The sequence below is a fragment of the Natrix helvetica genome (assembly GCF_964273705.1).
Source record: "Natrix helvetica genome assembly, chromosome: 2".
NCBI lineage: Eukaryota > Metazoa > Chordata > Lepidosauria > Squamata > Natricidae > Natrix > Natrix helvetica.
The window spans coordinates 246,769,122-246,790,557 of record NC_138552.1 but is presented as its reverse complement, the minus strand read 5'-3'; the positions used below and the strand labels follow the sequence as shown (position 1 = coordinate 246,790,557).

At 38.2% G+C, this 21,436-nt stretch overlaps 1 protein-coding gene across 10 annotated transcripts in view; it reads left to right on the top strand.

Annotated features, from left to right (window-relative positions):
• The window catches only part of TRERF1 (transcriptional regulating factor 1), a 110,648-nt gene that overhangs the window by 83,374 nt on the left and 5,838 nt on the right, over nt 1-21,436 (top strand). For 5 of the 10 annotated variants that reach the window (XM_081945536.1, XM_081945534.1, XM_081945537.1 and 2 more), the window contains exons 3-15: nt 259-308; nt 3,906-4,059; nt 4,652-4,903; nt 6,665-6,709; nt 7,589-7,958; nt 9,617-9,683; nt 10,848-10,987; nt 13,931-14,034; nt 14,936-15,011; nt 15,153-15,241; nt 16,083-16,196; nt 17,575-17,775; nt 19,222-19,430. In XM_081945536.1, the coding sequence (XP_081801662.1) occupies nt 259-308; nt 3,906-4,059; nt 4,652-4,903; nt 6,665-6,709; nt 7,589-7,958; nt 9,617-9,683; nt 10,848-10,987; nt 13,931-14,034; nt 14,936-15,011; nt 15,153-15,241; nt 16,083-16,196; nt 17,575-17,775; nt 19,222-19,430 (1,871 nt within the window). The remainder of the gene's footprint in view (nt 1-258; nt 309-3,905; nt 4,060-4,651; nt 4,904-6,664; nt 6,710-7,588; nt 7,959-9,616; nt 9,684-10,847; nt 10,988-13,930; nt 14,035-14,935; nt 15,012-15,152; nt 15,242-16,082; nt 16,197-17,574; nt 17,776-19,221; nt 19,431-21,436) is intronic. The other 5 variants (XM_081945540.1, XM_081945542.1, XM_081945541.1 and 2 more) reach the window with 5 other exon arrangements.

The window sequence follows — 21,436 nt, the reverse complement described above, 5'->3', positions numbered from 1 at the left end:
TTCCCCAATCTTCCCAATATTTTAGACCAGGTTTTTTTCAAAATGTGTTTTGATGGGGTCCCATGAGAAACAACTTGAGGACATAAAAAAAAAGAACACATTCACTTGATTGTAACCAATTTCCTATCACTAGAGCTGTGCCTCTTGATCAAGGTATGCATATGTACATTTGAAGGGTGCCTAGAGTAGGAAAAGTGGTGCAGACTATAATTAAACAACTTACTGGTTTACTTTCATTTCTCCTATCTTTTTAAATAGCAGATGCAGTTACTTGATGGCAGACTTCCATCAGTTTCTCCTGAACAAAGGTATAGTTGTGATTAATTACTGATGTCTTCTAAAAATCCATAATAATGGCCGAAAAATCCAAAATAATGTACAAATAATCAACTATCTTGTAAGCAATCTTTGAGAGTGCTATATTGAAATATGGCAATAATTTTGGTGGCCTTTATCTCAATCTGTTGTAGAAGACCATATGACAATGATGTAACCTTAGTTGTTAAGAATATAAAACTTAACCCTTAGCATGTGAATTAGGTTTGTTCTATATCTATTTAACTATTCTAGGTCAAAGCCTATCTGGCAAGCTTTCACAGGAACCATCTGAAGATCATACGTTATTTTAGATTCAGGAGGGAAATTCCATTTATCTCCAGTCATCTTAGTTGTGATCTTAGTTGTGATCTTAGTTGTGATTGTTCTTCCTCCCCTTTCTCTTCTGAAGCTATGCCTTCAGCCTTTTCCTTCAACTGTAGGAACTGTATCATGGATAAATGTGACAAACTTTGAGGAGCCTCAAGCATGACCATCTGTGGAATTACAAGAGATCTTCTGATGTTGCTGTGGCACCACTGGAAATGGGGATCCAATTTAAGACAAGCTATTGTTTCATTTTCGCTCAATGTTTTTTGCAAGTAGAACTGAAGGCATCTTGTTATATTTCAAACTTTAAAAATCCTCCCATTATATCAAAATTGAACCAAATTATATAGAAAAAATCAGTAGTACAGTTTAGACTATTTGAGAGGAGTGGTTTGTTTTCTAGGAGCCTCTTTTTCTCATAGTTATTTGGGAGGGGGGGAACCACACCATCCTGAAATTCAGCAACAATATGCCCAGTACCAAGATGATGTAAGTAGAATTTGTATTTGAGCCACAGGAACACTTATGTTTAGTTTATTACTGTACATTTTTCAGAGCTTAGATAATTTTTCTTTAAGAATTTCTAACACAAGGGTTTGGTGCATACAGTGTTTCTACAGTAGGCTACTTTGTCTTTCCTCCCAATTGAACTCAGCAGTTTTTCACAAAGTGATGTCTTAACTTTCCCAAATTCAATGGTGTATGAGGTGGAAGTTCGTTCTCCAACCTTGTGGGTTGGTTTCTAACCATTTCATTACCAGGCTAGGTAACATCTTCAGTGGAGTTTAGGGGATGTCAAATGTCAGTGTTCTTCTCTTTATAAGGGCTTTGTGTGGTCAGTGTGATGGGAAGTCACATCAGGTGAGGATCATGTCAGGGATTTCCCTTCTGATGTGACCTCCGCATCACAAGACCCACTGACCACATGTAGCCCTTACAAGCAGAAGAACACCGACATCCCCTAAACTCCGCTGGAGATGTTACCTAGCCTGGTAATGAAATATTTGGAAACAAAGCTACAGTCTTGGAGAACAAACTTCCACCCTCGTTCTATATCTCAGTTACAAATATTCACCACTATCAATGGTGCATTCCTTAGGGTGGTCCCTTGTTGAGGTGTGCTTTCTCTTTAAAAATATTTAAAAGTTTTTTTGATACCTAGCCAGGTCATTTGTCTCTTAGATGGCGGTGTCCTTTTTATATTAACCAAATTATAGTTTTACTTATGGATGGTTTTTTCCTGTTTCTTTTTTAAATATGCCTAACTGAAATACAGGATGCTAGTTAGAAGTGGCATGGCCATTGTCATTTCTTTAGCTGGCAAGAACACATGCCCTCTGTCTCTTCATAACTCATGGCTAGAACACCATGACCCAAAACATCTTCTATTGATGTGTGTTTATTCTACTAAAGATCAACAACTTTAGCACCTTTGCTCAAAATAAACTTGTTTCAGATATTTACCCTATGCTATGGATGTTGAATGAAACTTTTGTGGACAAACTAGTCCAATGGATTGTGTTTTGTGAGGCACTTCTGTCTGCCATATTCAGGAAAGATAATGAGAAAACCCCAAGTTGTACCTATGCAGATGCACAACCTATTTGCGTTGCTCGTGTATTAAAAATCATATAGAAAAAAGCTTACCTTAAAACATTATGCACCATCAGTTAGTGTAGAATTTAATTGAGTCATTGCATAGAGCAAAGAATTACAGAAAAGGTTTATCGCTAATTTAATGTTTCAAATTTGGTGAACTGATGAAGCCCTTTATAAATAAAATATAATTATCTGCATGCTTTTGCATGCTTTTTTGTTAAATAGGACTTGCCAGTTGCTTCAAGGATCTGATTTAACGAGCTTCCTTTTCTTTATTATGGTCATGACTTTCAAGTTACTTATCAGTTCTTATTTTCTCATACACAGTCAGTGTAATCAGTAAAATTGTTTCATTCTTGACATTGAGTAATTAACATCAATATCAATGTTACCAATTTTAACAGATCAAAAGAAAAGTAAAGGTAGGGAACAGCAAGTAATTTAAAACAGCCCTCAAACCATTACAAATTAATTTAAATATTTTGTTTATATAAACAAGTAATTAAAATGATGCTTTTCAGCCATTTTCTTTTATATATACACAGAACCGAGATTGCTACATTGTTGCAATTAATACAACACTATTTTCTGTTTCCTTTTTAAATATCCATATTTACAACATTTGAACTCTACAATATTGTTGCCATGTGTGATTATTGCCTGCTTTGAGCTTGATCACAATGTTAACATCCCACTGGCACATTCTTACAGTCAATATCTAACTACTGATTCTTACTAAGATTAACATAATGGCATAAACTCATAGCTGTGTTTAAATATAACTTTAAGCTTTTTCAATATCTGTTGTATTACATGCTTTCAATCATTATTTGTTATATTTCAGTTGCATTTAGATGCATATGGTTATAACAGTTTCTCATAAAGCCTTTAAATGAATACACAAGTACATTGCTAGTATAGGCCTTGACATCAATTATGCCACTTGTCATGGATGCCAACAAGTTGGAATAAATGACTGCACTATCAGAATATATACCGAGGCTTCCATCTGGCAATCAAATCTGCCACTCATCTGGTCTTACATAGGATTTTACATCGGCAGCAAGTGTTGATGACTGAAAGATGGGGCAGTAGTAGGTCATCTAATGGACCACTGAGTAATAAATGAAGAGTGTTCCTTTATTTTCAATATGATCCTGTATATAATTACTCCAGTATCTCTCTTAGTGGGAATTACTTTCCAAGGATAAAACTTTAACCTTGTTGTGTCTTCCCTGCATATTGAGAACACTGCTCTGAATATTTACTCTGCTATTCTGTACATGTTTATACCAGTACTTGTTATAAATTTAAGTCCTGTTTGTGTATTCATTTACCTTAACTTTTGCTTTGTTGACTTTTCAATAAAGGTAGTAGTACATTTCCAAAGAAGTGAAACTTGATCTTCTTAATAGTTATTGAGGCCTTCTAGAAAACACCTCCAGCAACTGTTTTAGTATAATACGTGACAGCAAGAACCGTAGGAATTAGGGGATGTCTGAATTAATCGTGACTATTTTGTTTGGGTGTTTTATTGGATTCAACCATTTGATCAGGCTGAGGTTTCACCCACCCCCCAAACTGTTCTGTGTATATTAATTATATGTATTTAGGAGCACGGTTTCTAAAACAGCACCTTCTTTCTCTATCTCCTGTAACAGCAATGCTTGTGATAAAGAAACCTACATTGAAAGATCCGAACCAAAGAGCAAATTGACGTGCTCTGTGTGTTTCAAAGAGTTTAAAAGTTTACCAGCTCTAAATGGTCACATGAGGTCTCATGGAGGGATAAGGGCATCTCCTATCTTCAGACAGGTATCAGTGCTTGTGTATTTCTTCCCCTTTTCTAAAATTTGCCGCTTGCTTAACTATGTCTGTCGTTAAAAAATATATTCTGAAGCTTGCTATTGTCCCCCCCCCCAAAAAAAAGTCTTTTTCCAGCTTTGCTTCCAAGTGTATTAATTCTCCATTGTTGACGTGTTAGCTGATGTTATATATAAGAAAAGAACTACATCTCCCATAGGCTTTGGCTGACCTCCAGTTGAACAGGGTTCCTCACTGCGTATACTTCAATATCCTCTTTATTGTTTGAACAGTTTTAAATACAAGAAACTTTTCAATACAACTATGTTTTTTCTGTCCAGTTTTCTTGTGTTCCTTTTGGACACAGGTTTGCAGTGAGGATATGTTTTGTATCGGAGGAATCATGTTAAATCTTTTGCAGCAACAATACTGGAGGCTTAATTCATTTATTCCAAGGTAGCAGGAACTTACTTTAGTCCCTGCTGATATTTCTTTTAAAATAGTTCTTTTAAAATGCCCCAATGTTCATGCCGCCTATGAGTATTCTAGTGATGACCAGGCGTTTGGAGTTGTGGGTGAAAGCTTTTAATAATTGTCTGTACAGGAGGATGGGGAGAACCTGCCACAGCAGCACCAGCAGGAACAGCTGCCCTCCGAAGTGGATAGCTTTGTGCCTATCGTCATGCCTGTGTCTGTCCCTGTAAAGGTTCTGTCGCCTGAGCACAGCAAGCAGGCCAGTGATGGCTGTGCCCTGGTCAAAGACAAGCCTGTCTCAGATGATGAGATGCCTGTCCTTGTGAGGATGATCTGTTCTCCAGCACATTCCCCTAACGCCATCAGCCCGTCTACCTCTTCTGTGAGTGTTCTCTTCTTGCCACTAACTGTGCCTTAGGAGTCTAATAAATCCCTTTGCGTTACATCAATGCTTTGAGGACTTTTCCAGTTATTTCAAAGCCAGTGTTAATTACTCTTCTATAATGGTCCAAAATTTTCAAAGCAGCAAACACAATGGAAAACAACAAAGGGATTTGTTATCTTTAATGTTCTTTGTGCTGGCTTATTTTACTGTTGCAGCTGGCTGAGAGCCAGTTTGTTTTCTTCTTGAAAATGGTCTACTTGTGTGTTTGTGTGCATGCCTGTGTGCCCATGCATTTTGCCAGGGATTGTTTCCAGAGAATAAGCATTGTAAAAGGCTTGAGCCTGATGCTTTCTTTTCCTCAGATAAGCATCACTTTTTCTTCAATAAATTACTGTTATAACTGTCTGCTGTCTTAAGTGTAAAATTTGTGTCATGCAAGTCCAGGAGAGGCTACTGAAGCTGGTGAAACTTAAGCAGCCCTGACCTCTGCCTTGGATCTCCCATGTCAGTCAGCTGCCAGTTTAAATTTTCAAGTTGGGTTCTCTGAGAGATTATGGAAAACTCATATTAATAATTGCCCATGAAGGGCTTCTCTTTATTTGTAAAGGCCATCTTGTGCATGGACTTAGTTCTGATATCACACACGTTTATCCAGAATTACATCATTCATTCTACCCTGCTTTAACCAGAAAGCAGTGCAGTTTTATTGAATCCAGAGGAACAATTAAATAATCTCACAGAAACAGAAAGAATAATGCATGAACCTGTCTACCAACGTTTTTTCCCCCCCATAATTCTTTCTTGGGAAACTGATGCTACATAACCAACTTTTGGGGAAGTGCAGTCTGAAACAGTAGGAGCAGACAGCAGATGATCTTTTAAAATCTCTTACCCAGGGGTGAAATTCAGCAGGTTCTGACAGGTTCTGGAGAACCGATAGCGGAAATTTTGAGTAGTTCGGAGAAGTGGCAAATACCACCTCTGGCTGGCCCCATAGTGCAGAGGGAATGGGGATTTTGCAGTATCCTTCCCCTGCTATGCCCACCAAGCCGTGCCCACCGAACTGGTAATAAAAAAAAATGAATTTTACCACTGCTCTAGCTTTCTTAGAGTATTCAACCTAGGGAGTGTTTAACAGAATTGCAGTGCATTGGTTCTCTCCTTTTTTGTTATTTAATTTAACAGCAGCTTCAGACAATAGTTTGGAAAGAAATCTGTAAGGGGGAGGTCCTTTTGCATTACTTTCCTAAGAAAATTGAACACACACTCCAGAAAAGGACAGTTATGGGGGATGACCCGAGAAGGAGCAGCCTCACAGTATTAGATTCCATTAAGCCAATGTCTGACTTTCTAATGCAACTGCTTTTAAAATTATAGGACAACTTTTTAACAGATTTTCTGGATCATTCTTCACTTAATTACTAATTGATCATTATTTCTTGAAAATTAAATGGTGCCTTTGTCTAATCACCCTGTAAATATATTGTTTTACTTTTTGTATGTAAAGAGTTTTGTGAAATACAACTACTAAAAAAATGGGCAAAATATGAGCAGTAGTAAAAATAATTAGAGTCTATCAACAAAATAAACAGGAAGCAAAATCTACAGCACTTATTTTTAAAAAGTGACATAAATGTAAATACAGGAAGTCATGCATCAGTAAGAAAGGCCTGACTACTTTTAATAATGAATGTTTATTACAAAACTAAACCAGCGGATAAAGCTGTAGAAGTTTAATAATATTTTTATATTTTTCAGGCTGTGCTGATGTACCCAAAGAGTGGATCCCAGGTCAGCAGAAAGGTCTCTGGTTTACCACAGTCCATGCTAAGTTTAATTTGATGAATGTGTATCACCAATTGAAAAATCCCTCCCTTGATATATCATGAACAAACTAGGACAAGATGGGATGAATGTTATTATATTTTATTTATTTATTTATTATTGTTGTATCCTGCCTTCTGCTAAGATGTAGGGTCACGCCTTATTTTATCTTTGTAATCTATGTGCTAGTTTGAACTGAGAGAAAGAGATTGCCTTAAGTCAGTGATGGTAACCTTTTTGTTCTCGTATGCTGAAAGCGTGCGTGCCCAAACCTATAATGCAATGTGTGCATACGCCCCCCCCCCATGCGCATGTGTGTGTCCCCCCCTGCACGTGACCCACGCATCCCATTTTGGGCCTCCCTGCAGCCTCCTGGGACTAAATTAAATCTAAATTAGATGAAAAAGAAGGGCAGAGACTAAAATGCAGCAGTGAAAATAAATAAATGCTACATTCCTATAAAGCCTTCCTTAGTAAATAGCAATTTAAGGAAGGATATTTAAAAGTTAGGCAATCCAGTCTCCCGAGTCAGGAAATTTCATCATGAAGATAAAGCCAATCTTGAAGCTCTTTGTTCCCGTCACTGGTCTTCACTACAGTCCTGAAATAAAAATGTCCTCTCCATTGGATCTTAAAATGCTGGCAGACTGTCATGAGAGGAAGTAATTTGGGAATTCCTCTTTAAACCTGATTCCCAATAGTAAAACAAGAGTAGATGTATTGCTCTGTTGAAGTCAGAATGCAACACCTGTAAGTTGGAAGATTCATGTTTTGATGTTTCACTGAAAAATAGTATTGGGCTAACTGATATATGCTTGAATACACTTACTATTACAACAACAATGTTTGTATTTTCAGGAGCCCAATAGAAAGCATCAGCAAAGTATCACCAACTCTGAAGAAAATATCAAATCTTTTCAAGATAAGAAAAAATACCGCCACAGACCCGAACCACTCTTTATACCACCTCCTTCCTTCAATCTCAGTGCATGTCACTCAGGGGCTACTCTTTACCAAAGCCAACTTCGCTCTCCCCGTGTTTTGGGAGACCATCTAATTGATAGGACTCATAATCCTCCACCTTATACACCACCTCCCATGCTTAGCCCCATACGGCAAGGATCTGGACTCTTCAGCAGCGTCATCATATCTTCTCATGGTACATCTCACCCCCAGCTGCCCCTTACTCCCCTGACACCCACTCCACGGATTCTCCTCTGTCAATCTAGTAAGTATGTTGTAGTGCAGTATAGATATTGATCACATAAGAACTACTAGTTTTATTCACTGGTGAATGATGATAATGTTGGCTTAAATTGATTCTGCTTTGTACTTCTTATAGTGTTCCTGAACATCTAGATATAATTACTTTGTTTCAGATGGGTTCATGAAGAAATGCAGAAAATCCATTTATGCTGACTTGGGCTACTTCCTTTATCTCTTAAATGTGGCCCAGAAATTCAGTTACAGCAGTCCCTTGTTCAGTGACCAAAATTCAGTCATTAAGCAAAGTGATTGCTCAGTGAAACTGTGACCGTACTTATAATCTTACTTCAGCTTTGCTTTGCTTGACAGACCTGTGAAGGTCCTAAATGCAAGGGTAGGTCATTAAGTTAATTTTCATCACCGTGGACTTTCCATTTTTACTGCAATCAGTTGATGCAAAGAATCATGTCCTTGAAACTATCAAATTGAACAGCATTGCTACATCACACAGAAACATTTTTTTTAATCTCATTACTGCAGATACAAAAATATTGCTTGCAGTCTTGAATAATTGTCTTGGGGGTATAAAATAAAATAGTCTTACAAAGTAGTATATCATGCAAGGATCCTGTTAGTAACTGTTTTCTAAACAATGGGGAATCGTATGTAAAGATACAATTGCCGGTAAAGGTAAAAAGTAGGCTTTACATGATCTGTTGGCCTGTTTAATATCATTGGGTTTTTTTGGACTAGTACTAGCTCCCTAGAGTGACCTTCCGTACTCCAACCCCTTCCAGTTACAAACTGTCTAGTTTGGTTCTGCAACCAAACAAGATAAACACAGACATCAACGGATAATTAGAGTTGCAGAAAAACAATTGCTGCCAAGCTGCCTTCCATTGAGGACCTGTACACTGCACGAATCAAAAAGAGGGCTGTGAAAATATCTACAGACCCCTCACATCCTGGACATAGATTGTTTTAACTCCTACCCTCAAAACAATGCTGTAGGGCCCTGCACATCAAAACAACTAGACGCAAGGACAGTTTTTTCCTGAACACCATCACTCTGCTTAACAACTAATTCTCACAACACTGTCAAATAATTTACTAAGACACTATTACTATTATTCTTCTCTTCCTTCCTAATATCTATCTCTTCCCAGTTATTACTATAATCATGTTGCTTGTATCTTTCAATTTGTATTGTTTTATTTGTTTCCTAGTATGATTTGATAGTTTATTAGTAACCTTGAGTATCACTAAGTGTTGTATCTTTTATTCTTGATGAATGCATTTTATTCTCCTTATATACACTGAGAGCATATGCACCAATGACAAATTCCTTGTGTGTCCAATCACACTTGGCCAATAAAGAATTCTATTCTATTATGGAGGAGAAGTCATAGTATCCCTAGCCAAGCCTTAACTCAATATATTTGGAGGGCATTTGACAAATACCTTCATTAGAGCAGTTTTCTTACCACCTGATGACATTTCTTTCAAAACAGTGCCAAAAGGTCAACTGCATATAAATGGGTACTCACTCTATTATTAGGGTGAGAAATATTCCTTATTTAAATATAATGTTATTTTCTGTAAGAAAAGAAGGCAGACTGCAGAAACTTGGTTAGTGAGCAAAGACAAAATGGGAAAATTATATTATCATTTTTCTTGCAGATAGTATTGATGGAAATAGTGTTCCTGTGACCTCAAGACCTGGAGAACAGACTATTCATATTGAACCGTAAGTCTTTTATAGAGAAATGTAATATCCCAGGAAACACAAATTGTATTGGTTGTGGGTTGGAGGGGAGTGTGTGTATCTTTTTGAAAAATGGTTGAGATACAAATCATTCCTGCGAATCTGTCAGGTTTTTGTGTATGCATCAAGGCCTCTTATTTTATTTGGTTTATAATCAACTGGTTACATTGGTAGCTATTTTTAAATGGTTTTCAGAGCAACATATTTAATTATAAAACTGCAGTCCTGAACTAAACCATGAAGTATGACCTCAAATATTGGCCATCAGTAGCATTTTGGGAAATGAGAGCTCAACATGGCTCCCGGCCTTCATTTTACTGACAGAAGGATGGAAGATCCTAGAGCCTGTCAGGATTGAACTCCTGACAGTGGGCAATCAGCTTGAAATACTGCATGCTAACCACTGTGCCACCACAGCAATTGGTTATTCCAGAGAGCAGATTTCATGGCAAAAAGCCTCATCTCTTAGGTCCTGTCAGATGGAACTCTTTTGCACATGGGACCTACAATTCTGCAGGTTTAATGGGACAGGTAAATGGAATCAGGAAGAGATGGTCTTCCGAATAAGTCAGGGGTGTCAAAATCAAGGCCTGCGGGCCAGATCCGCTGAAAGACCACCCTGTGGTGCCTCTGCCAGTGAAAATGGAGCTTGGGAAGGCCATACGCCCCCCTCCCCCCAGCTCCGTTTTCGCTGGCAGAGGGCTGCAGGAGTCTGTCACGAGTGATGAGCTGGCCATGCCCAAACTGAGATCAAACACAACCCTGATGTGGCCCTCAATGAAATTGAGTTTGACACCCCTGAAATAAATCATATTGTTCATTCATGATCAGAAGGTGATGTCCTTGACAGACTGTTTTCCTGGCTCCTTTTTGGATGATTTTGGTAAATAACATAGTTGTCATCTATTCAGCTTGATTCTGTAAGGAAAGAATCCACTTTATATGAAGTTTCTGCTTCATTAGTTTTATCTTTGCCACTTCTGCTTTCTGCCTTAATGTCTTTTTTGGCTATACGAGTGATATTTTTTTCCTGCCATTATTTTCTTCCTAAGTCCTTCTCTTTAGACTCCTCTGAGGAGAAGGACTTAGGAAGGCTCTGCAGTAGACTTACATTTTTAATGCTTTAAATATTTTTCTTTCTTTAAGGTGTATCAATATTGGCTCAAGATTTCAGGCTGATATCCCTGAATTTAAAGATATAGCAATGGTGGAGAAAGAGGATCACAAGGCAACTTTAGTTTGGAAACCATGGCCAGAACTGGAGGACAAAACTTTTGAACAAAGAGGTACTATATATTTATACCGGTACTACCTAAAATAGTGAATTTTTGCTTTCCTATGTTTTATGTATACCTCCACCTACTCACCAAGATCGCTTTGGGTAGCTAATAGGGATTAATCCAAACTCATAGTTTGAAATAAAAAAGGGAGTGTTTTCAATATTGCTGTCTATTAGATTTAAAAATTTAGATTTTCTTGATACTTCACTGCCAAAACAGATTTGAATCAAGGTTCAGTAGATTCTACTGTTAAAGAATGGGAATAGGTAACAGTTTACTCTGATCTCCTTCTACACTCATAATTTCTGGAGATTAATGTCAGCGGAGGAGGAAAGAGAACAAAGGAAAAATGATTTGTTTATCCATTTTCTTTAGAAGCAAGAAATCAGGTCCTTCTCAAACAGAAATGACCCTTGGATACTTGGACCTGACACATAATACAACATATAAACCTCCAGTATATACATTGAACCCTACATTGTTTATGTAAATTCTTCATTGGCCTATCCTTGTACTCCCTAAATTTGTTTCTTTCAAAAGACTCTATTCACTAAGAATAGTGAATATCTCTATATCCTTTGCAATATTTTGTGATGGGAGTTAACAATCATTTTCTCAACATGCTGTTGTATACATGTTCATCAGAGAAATATCATAGGAATAAACAGGAAAACAGTTACAAAAAGAAAAGAATCTCTTCCAGATGTCTTGAAGGGGTATAATTGCAAAAATGCTATTTTCCCCTTTAGCCTGTTTTAAGAACTGGGTGAGAAAACAATACTTTAATTTGTTTTATCTTCTTTTTCATTTTAATATGAATGTATTGGTTTCCTGATACTTCCTGTATGTTTTTTTAAAAAACTGATATACCACAGGACAACAGAATTCATAATTATACAGCAGCACATGAAATGTGTGTGGCTTTTTTATTTGTGAGATCTGCATCCTTGCTTTAAAATTACCATAAATGTGTCGGAAAGCTTCTAGGTTCCATTTTAGCCCTTCTGGCCTAAGAATATTTCTCTCTTATCCTCTTACCTTCATACTCAAACCTACTTCTCAAACTGTGCATTTCTACTACGTATGCTTTCTTTGTTTATCATTTCATTCGGCTGATTTGTAGAGTGACAATTAATTGCTTTCTTAAACTGGTACTTAATCTTAAAATCATACTCTATAAGAAGGGAGCTGAGAATCATCAGTCCTCAGTGCAGAAATCCAACGCCATAACATCCCTGACAGGTGGCCATTCATCTTCTGTTTAAACATCTCCAACAAAGGAGACTTCATTATCTCAGTAGGCAGTGTGTTTTATATACAGCACAAGTTTGAAAGCTCGGAAGACTAAACCTCTGGTCCCGGTGACCAACCCAGATTGGTTGTTGTTTCATTTCTTCCCATCAATCTAAAATTCATAATGTCCATGCTGCCCAGTCTGAAAATGGCCCATAGGAGGCAATCCTGACTATTCTAACCATTATGAAATATTTTCTGATTCTTGCCAAAATCTGCTTCCTTATAATATTTTGGCATTTTCTGCTCTATTCTGCCCGCCTCCTATAGTTGAAGCTAGCTTCCCTATCTCCCCATCCTTTTTCCTACTGGGTGTCTTTACAACAGATGTACCAGTGGTGGTATTCAGCCGGTTCGGGCAACCGGTAGAGGCGACATACAGGTGGGCCTGCCTGCCCACCCTAGCTCTGTGCCGTGCTGTTTAGCCACATTTTTAAGCTGTGTGCATGCATGCAAGCCACATGCATGCATAAAGCACATGTGCAGAAGGCTGCAAGCATGCACGGAAGGCACACGTACTGACGAAGCAAGAGTGTGCATGCCCGCACTCTCACAGCTTCAGTGCGCAGCAAACCGGTAGTAAAATTATGTGAAACCCAACTCTGAGATGTACCTTTAGTTAATTTACCTTTGCTACAAATTGGGAAGTACTGGTGCAAACAAGTAACTTATAACATCTTTTATATCATGTTCAGTTGCTACTTTGATACTTGATCTATTTCACCATTGCCTGTTCTTGTTTTATTTTTAAAATGTAATATTTTCCACCTATGTTCATCTACCCCTTTTAAACAAATTAATGCTGTTCCAAAGATGTGTATTTCTGTATTTGAGGTGATTATCTTATTTTCCGGGGTATAAGACACACCTTTCCTCCCCCTAAAAAAGCGTCGAAATGTTGGTGCGTCTTATATACTGAATACAGCCATTTTTGGCCTCCCAAAGCTCCACCCCGGCATCCCATTTTTGCGAAAAACTGAGGTGTTTTTGCCTTCCCCCAGCCCCCAGAAGCACTCTGCAGGCTTCAGCACAGCTGTGGGAAGGCAAAAATGCCCTCGTTTTTGTGAAAAACGGCTTGTTTTCTGCCTGTTTTTCACAAAATGGGGGGATTTTTGCCCTGCTGAAGACTGCAGAGTGCTCCTGGAGGCCAGGGATGCAAAAACCTTTTTTTCTTACTTACCTCTTCGAAATCTTGGCGTGTCTTATACACCGGTGCGCCTTATAGTCTGAAAAATACGGTAAGTGGAGTGTGTGAATGTTTTGGCTTTCCATGCTTCTGTTAAATCCAGGGGGAAGCATCCAAAGGGAACCCTTCCCCATTTTCAGATTGCGAAGCATGGAGAACCTGTAGACTTCAGAATGATGTTTAATAGAAAAGTGTCCTTCACCCCTCCCCCCCCCCACAAACAATAAAGCAAGCTAAAAACTACCACAGAGAAAACTTCAAAAGAATAGAAAAACAATCACATCTGGAGGAGGAGAAATCTCAGCAAGTAATTAAAATAAACTGCCTCCTATTGTGCCCCAGCTGTCTCAAAATAGGAACTCATACTTGTTAGAATTAATGTCTTTACTCTGGCTTTATGAATTCTTGTTATGTTTCTGCATTCAGCAGCTGAATTGTTTGAGAAAATTAATTTTGTTTTCTTATTACAGTGACCAATCTCTTAAATATGTGCTGCTCGAGCATATTAACTGGTGGAGGAACCAACATAGAATATGGTTTGCATTCTCTCTTTGAAGCTAAAGGGAATATTATGGTAGGTTACAGAACATGTTAAAAATAGGAACAGATTTTGACATCAAGAAAATGTTTGAATAACTAATTATAAAATAGTCTCACTTGCCATTAATAAGATTTTTCTTTCTTTAGTGCAACCTCCGAATAATTTATAATATGATGTTTTATTTTAAAAACCCATGTCCAGGTTTTCTTTTACGGGGAAAAAAACCCTACGGCTACAACTGTCTAGTAACTAATAAAATACCTTGTATTTTATGTTCACTCAGAAATACATTCCAATTCCATTCCAACTGTTCAGAGGAAAGCAACTTAAGCAAGAAACAACCTAGGTCCGTGATGGCGAACCTATGTCACGCATGCCACAGGTTGCACATGGAGACTTCTTTGCAGGAATGCAAGGTGTCGCCCCAACGCAGCTCCACCATGCATGCACTGCACCTCCCGTCAGCCATCTGATTTTTGGGTCACTGCACACATGCGGGAGACGTGCATTTGCGTGGGGAGAGTGCAGCGCCCCCCGCACCCTATTTTTGGCCCCAGGAAGCTTCAGGGAGGCCTGCTAGGCCCAAAATGGGGTGCAGGGGTTTTTTCACATGTGTGGGGTGGGGGGAGTCAGGTACACATGCGCAGGGGGGCAGGATGCATTGGGGGCTGCGCGTGCATTGCATTATGGGTGTGGGCACGCGCACACATGCTATTGACACATGAGGACAAAAAGGTTATCCATCACTGACCTAGGTAAACAAATCACTGCATGAACAAGAACTCTGCATTTTAAAATGTAGCATATGATAGGCAAAGGAAATAGGAAAATTGGAAATGTATTAAAATAATTAACTGTTAAAAGAATCAGTGCAGTTCTAATAATTACAAATCACATACAATCCTGATTTGCTTTGTCTCTGTTAATATTGCAGGCTGCTCTGGAAATGCTTCTTCTTTTGAAACCAAAAAGAGCAAAATCACACCCTCTAGCCAATTACCATTATGCCGGTAAGTAGTAAAATAGAGAGCCTGCCAATTCCTCATGGGAGCATCTGTCAGGGCAGGTGCTAGTGGCTGAGCACAGTGAAAAAAAGTCACTCATTTGACAGTAAAAAAATATAATGGTTCTCACCTGTTCACTTACTTCAGGGTCGGACCAGTGGACACCCTTTGAAAGAAAATTGTTTGGTAAAGCACTGGCAACGTATGGCAAAGATTTCATTTTTGTGCAGAAAATGGTGAGCTATTCCTCTTGTTTTTATGATCTTCTGGATACCACTTATTATGCATCTGTTAGGCTAATTCCAGTGGGCATAGTTTTTAAGTGAAAGTTTGTATGTTTAGACTTAGACGAAGTCCCAACTGCAAGAATTTGTTCTTATTTTTAAAACACCTGACAATTTGACCATGAATTAATTCCCTGAATTGGAGTGAAAAATTATCTATCATCTATCTATCTATCTATCTATCTATCTGTCTGTCTATCTATCTATCTATCTATCTATCTATCTATCTATCTATCTATCATCTATCTATCTATCTATCTATCTATCATCTATCTATCTATCTATCATCTATCTATCTATCTATCTATCTTTATCTATCTATCTATCTTTATCTATCTATCTATCTATCTATCTATCTATCTATCTATCTATCTATCTATCTATCTATCTATCTATCTATCTCATCTATACATACATACATACATCTCAGATTGTGAAGATTTGGGTTGTAGTCCCTTGCTCAGTTTTTAAATCCCCTCTTTGATTTCCAACAATTTATTCTCTGTCAGAGTTTAGTCTGTTTCAAAAGAGGAGCTAGCCTCTTTTGGTGTTAAAAATGGTTTAAAAACCATAAAAAATGGTTTAACCCTTTAGTCGTGCATGTAACCTGTTAGTAAGATCCAAAACCAAAGTTTAAATTTTTGATACTGTTTCAAAATTTTGAAATTGTGATTAAGTGTACAGTATTAATGAATATATCTGAGAAATTTTTATAGTGTGTGTGGTACATGTTTATGTTGTATGTTATCTGGCAATGTGCTAATGCAGAATCTGAATTATTGTATGATTGTAGGTAAAGTCTAAGACAGTCGCACAGTGTGTTGAATACTATTATACGTGGAAGAAAATCATGCATTTAGGACGACGGCACAGAACTCGGCAGGCAGAAGTAAAAACTGAATGCCCAGTAAGCCTTACTTCCTTTAGTTTTGAAGTACATAAAATTGCATTATTCAGATATGTATAATTTATATATTGGATTATTACTTCTCTCACTTGTGAGAAGAAACATTTTAGTAAGATAGTTCTACATATGCTGTAACCTGGTCCATGCTACAAGAATGTGTGTTGTTTTATCCTAAAATAATTGATCACAGTTCTTAGCAAACACCACAAGTAGTAAACAAGAGTATTTCTGGGTATAGACATTGGTGTTACTGCTTCTAGTTTGGAATTTTCTTGGGAAATGTACGATAGACTGCCTTATATATCCAGAAGGAACCTGGAACTTCTAGTTTTAAAGAATCACGAAGCAACTGATAATCAAATAATTCTACTTAAGAGCCATTGCTAGTCAGAATATTAATAATATATATGAATAAGGAATTGAGCTTCCTATAAAGCAGCTGACGTTGATTTTTCCAGTGCAGAGAAGTTGCCTTTCTATATAATATAGAACAGTTTCAGAGCAATAAGAGGAACTTGAAGGTTCCTTGTTATATTTAGTTATTCTGAATAATACATTCTGTAAGGAATAATGATGTCAATCAATTTTCTCTCCAATTAAATATGGTTTTGAACCTGTCTCACACCTCCAAAACAGATTTTTAAAAAACAGAGCTGGAGAAGATGTGTCTTTATTTAGTAATTAATAATATTAGATCTACCTTTTGATTTTGAAACGAAGAACAGATACATTCTTTAATAGCTGCCAATGATTCTGGATGGCATACATTATGAAACCTAAAACAGTAAAATAATTATATCAATACAAAATAAATATACAAGGATTCCAAGTAAGACTGTTGCAATAGAATAGAATAGAATAGAATAGAATAGAATAGAGTAACAGAGTTGGAAGGGACCTTGGAGGTCTTCTAGTCCAACCATCTGCCTAGGCAGGAAACCCTACACCACTTCAGAGAAATGGTTATCCAACATCTTCTTAAAAACTTCCAGTTTTGGAGCATTCACAATTTCTGGATGCCCCAACACTGGAAGTTTTTAAGATGTTGGATAACCATTTGTAATTCTTGTATATTTATTTTGTATTGATGTAATTATTTTATTGTTTTATGTTTCATTATGAAACATCATAAGCCATCATAAACATGAGTCAATTGCCAATCATTGGAATTTTGATCACATGACCATGGGGATACTACAAAGGTCGTAAATGTGAAAAATGGTCACAAGTCACTTAATTTCGAACAGTCACTAAAACAAACTGGTAAATCAAGGATTATCTGTAGGTACATGTGAGTTACTTCAATCCTTCTTTAACATCTCTATATATAGGCAATTAGAGTTTCTCCACTATCATCTATCATATCTTTGAATTTTAGACAAGTGGTGAAGATGAGGAAATGGAAGGTGAAGAGCAAACGGAGGAAGAAAAAGCATCTGTAAAAGAAGAGGATACAGAAATTCAAAATTCCCCTGACCCACCGTCTATTGCTGTTGCATCACCCATTAACTCTCCCTCTCTGCCAGGCCTTGGGCTACCTGCGACCTCTTTTATCTGTGAAATGCCAGACTGTGGGGCTGTAAGTGTAATTGTTAATACAGTAATACACACATAAGGTCATAAACTAAAAAGACCCGTAAGTAGAAAGGAATCTATTGTGGCTAAACAAAGCAGTGATAGTACAAATCGTAATAGGTGCCCTGGATGCAATCCCAAAACATCTGAAGTACCACATGGACACCATAGGCATTGACAAAATTACCATCAGTCAATTGCAAAAGGCAGTTTTTCTTGGAGCAGCTTACAGTCTGCAGTGATAAATTTAACACCATCAAATAACAACACCTGCTTATCCCAGGTCTTTGGGAAGGACTTGATAGGTGGATAAAATTGCCAAATCCAGGCTAAGCATCTGGTGGACTGCAACCAATCATATCACTAATATGTTAATACACACATGCAGAAGTGTGTGGTTACAGTTGCAGCTAAACTGTGCAGTTCTCTAACTTCACAGTATGCATTCAGTAATTGATGTTGGATGCAAAATCTCTTACATTGATGCCCAGAGTGGCATATCAGATGTAAGACACCAGAGACCTAGGTTCAAGTCCCCCCTCACCCATGGAAACATATTGGAAGTCTTTGAGTCAGTCACATACACAGTCCAACTTGTATCAGATATTAAAGAAATAGACAGATAAAATAATTTTAAAAAGGATGCCAAAGGAGGGACAAAATAAAATACGAACGACAAAAATTAAAATAAATGTTTAATTATTTTAAATAATTAAATTGAATTGTTGAATTGTCCCACAGCAAGTTGTCCTGAGACAAGTTGGCCATGGTGAGTTCTCTCAGTCAGTTGACCCTGGAGAGTTGGCTGCTGCGAATTTGCTATGATGACAAAGTTGACTGTGACAAGTTGGCCATGGCAAGTAGGCTAGAGAGAGTTCTCCCATTCCGCAAAGCTCTCATCAACTGCTCCGTTCTTCCTTCTTTCCTCCAAAGTTGAATGTGGCTCCAAGCAACTAAAAAAAGTTGCATATGATTGGTTTAGCCTACGCCTGGGCTACACCTTACGAATAATAAAAGTAAAGTAAAACTTGGATATCTTCTGTCATGGATATTAGTTTAGAAATTTTCACAAATATGTTCCTGAAGCCCAAGAGTGATTGTAAAGACACCGTTGGCCATTTGGCTTGACAAAGGTGTGAATGGTTGATCTCTGTAGACAAGTGGTTTTGATCATAGCTGTTAGCCAAGATAGCTAAGTGACAGTATGTTCAAAAGCTGTGCTGAGGATGCAAGGTGAAGCTGTCTTCAGGCATATAACTGGCCAGACAGAAATAAAAAGTTCAGAACAAATTATCTTGTTATATAATGGTCAAATATAATGTGTACAATTTAGACGGTCAAATTAAGAAAACAGGCAAGATACCATTTTAAGAACTCCGGCACACTGTTACAGATTTTTTTTTTTTAACTTTAATTCAGAAAACCTGTTTTTGTCTTATTTGCCCTCTAGGTCTTCACTTCCAGACAAGCCCTGAATGGCCATGCACGTATTCACGGTGGTACAAATCCTGTGGTCAAAAACCGCTGTGGTGGCTCTGGAATGAAACAAAAGTCGAATTCTCAGAATGACTACTGCTCTGTCAAGAGTTCCCCAGCTCATAGCACAACAAGTGGTGAGACAGATCCACCTACAATTTTCCCCTGTAAAGAATGTGGCAAGTAAGTAAAGATGTCTACGCAGAAACTAGAATCTGTGATGCTCTGTGTAGAAAACTCAGTGGAAATCACTCCCCAACAAAGTCAGGAAGTTGCCTTAATGAATAAGAGTAATTCTAATGCAGCCTTAACCAGCGTGGCACTCAATCATACTTGCTGGGAACTCTGGGAATTGTACTTCTAAAATATACAAAGGGCAATAAGGATGCAGAAGACTGTTCCAAATCACTGTATAATAGAGTGGTAAAATATAATGTGTAGAATTTAGACAGTGTTAAGGTGTCATAAACCAAACCTAACCCTCTTTTGGCTTGAGGTAGAGGTGGAATTCATACTGTATATCTTGTGGTTTTAGCTTAACATGACATCTCAATCCAGCCAATGTTTACAAACCACAATTTTTATTTACTGCATACCACAGATTTTCTCAGTAATTATGTTACTTTAACCTGAGATCTGCATCTTTGCATCTAGCTTTTGGGCAGGAAAAATCTGCCTCTGCCTCCCAGCAATTTGCTTCCTTACAAGTGCATACAATATACACTGTTTGTGGTGTTACATTTCAGGCTATACTTGTACAGATGCTGTTAAAATTGATGCAGCTTTCTGGAAGTATACATTATTCTCTGCTATTTAAGAGAAGATACATAGCACTGGGCCTCCTTCAGATCAATCAAGCATTTATTTTAAAAAGTTTCTTCATTTTGTTAAGTTGTCTAGAACAATAAAAAAGCAGGCTTTAAAAAATAAGTCTAATAATTTGAACATTCTATAGGCATTTATAGTTATTGACTTACCTCCTTGCAGCAAACTGCCTGTTTCAGTTTAGCCTGATTAGAAAAAAAAATCTGCCTCTTCCACCCAGCAGTTTGCTTCTTTCCAACGGACAGCAAGTTTCAGTTTCAGCAGGGCCTCGATGATCAGCTGTTTCAGGCTGCAGAGATTGCCATAGCCTATTGCTGCCTCTGCAAGCCTCATTTTCTCCATTTGCTGCAAGGAGGTAAATTGCTGAGAGGCAGAGGCCAAAGGATAGGGGCCTGTGGGCGGGCGGGGCTACATTCAGTGTATAAGACGCACCCAAATTTTCACTCTCTTTTAGGGGGAAAAAGGTGCATCTTATCCTACGAAAAATATGGGATGTGTGTGTATTCTTAACCATCCATCTCCCTCATAGAATCACTTCTCCTCAAAATAATAATTCCCATTGCTTAATTTTTTTGGGGGGAGCGGTTGTTTTGAAATAATTGTGAATTGAAATTGTTGCTGGTCTCTTCCAAAATACCTAGGGAAGTACTACTGATTAGGGATGTACATGAAACAAATGTTTTGAAGTTGAACAAGACAGCCCATGCGTTCTTGCTTATGGTAGCCTGTAACATCTCAAGAACATGCTTCTCTGCCACCCTGTTAAATCATTCTCTGTAATGCAAGTAGTCCTTGAGTTATGAATGTAATGGAGTCTGCCCATTCCATTCGTAACCCGAAGATTCATGGCATTGAATCTCGTACCTTGAACAGGATCACTCCCTCTTTTCAGCCCCACATTCGTTAATCGAATGCAAGGCTCATTAAGTGCACATGAGGTATTTCTGGGTATGGAAGGCCATGGAGTGGCCTAGTGATGGAACAGGCCGCCTGCCTAAGGCCACCCAAGGCCTCCCTAACCCACTGAAATACCTCACAAGTGCTACCCCCCCACACACACCATGCCGGATCACTTACCTTGTGAAGATCTAGCAAGCAGTCTCCTCTCCAGCCTCTCAGCTGTGTGCGCCCCTCTGCAGTTTTATTTGGGCCTCCGCACGCCTTGCCAGCAGGTTGCCAGACAAAATGGAGCTTCTGAGGGGTGGATCCACCCCTCAGAAACTCCGTTCAGGCATCCAGAGAACTCCCCCAGCCCATTGCAGGCCAAAATGGAGCTTCTGGATCCAGCCCCTGGGTCTGCCCCTCAGGAGCTCCATTTCGGCTGGCAGTGTGCAGGACAAATGTTGCAGAGCCTCTGTGGTTGT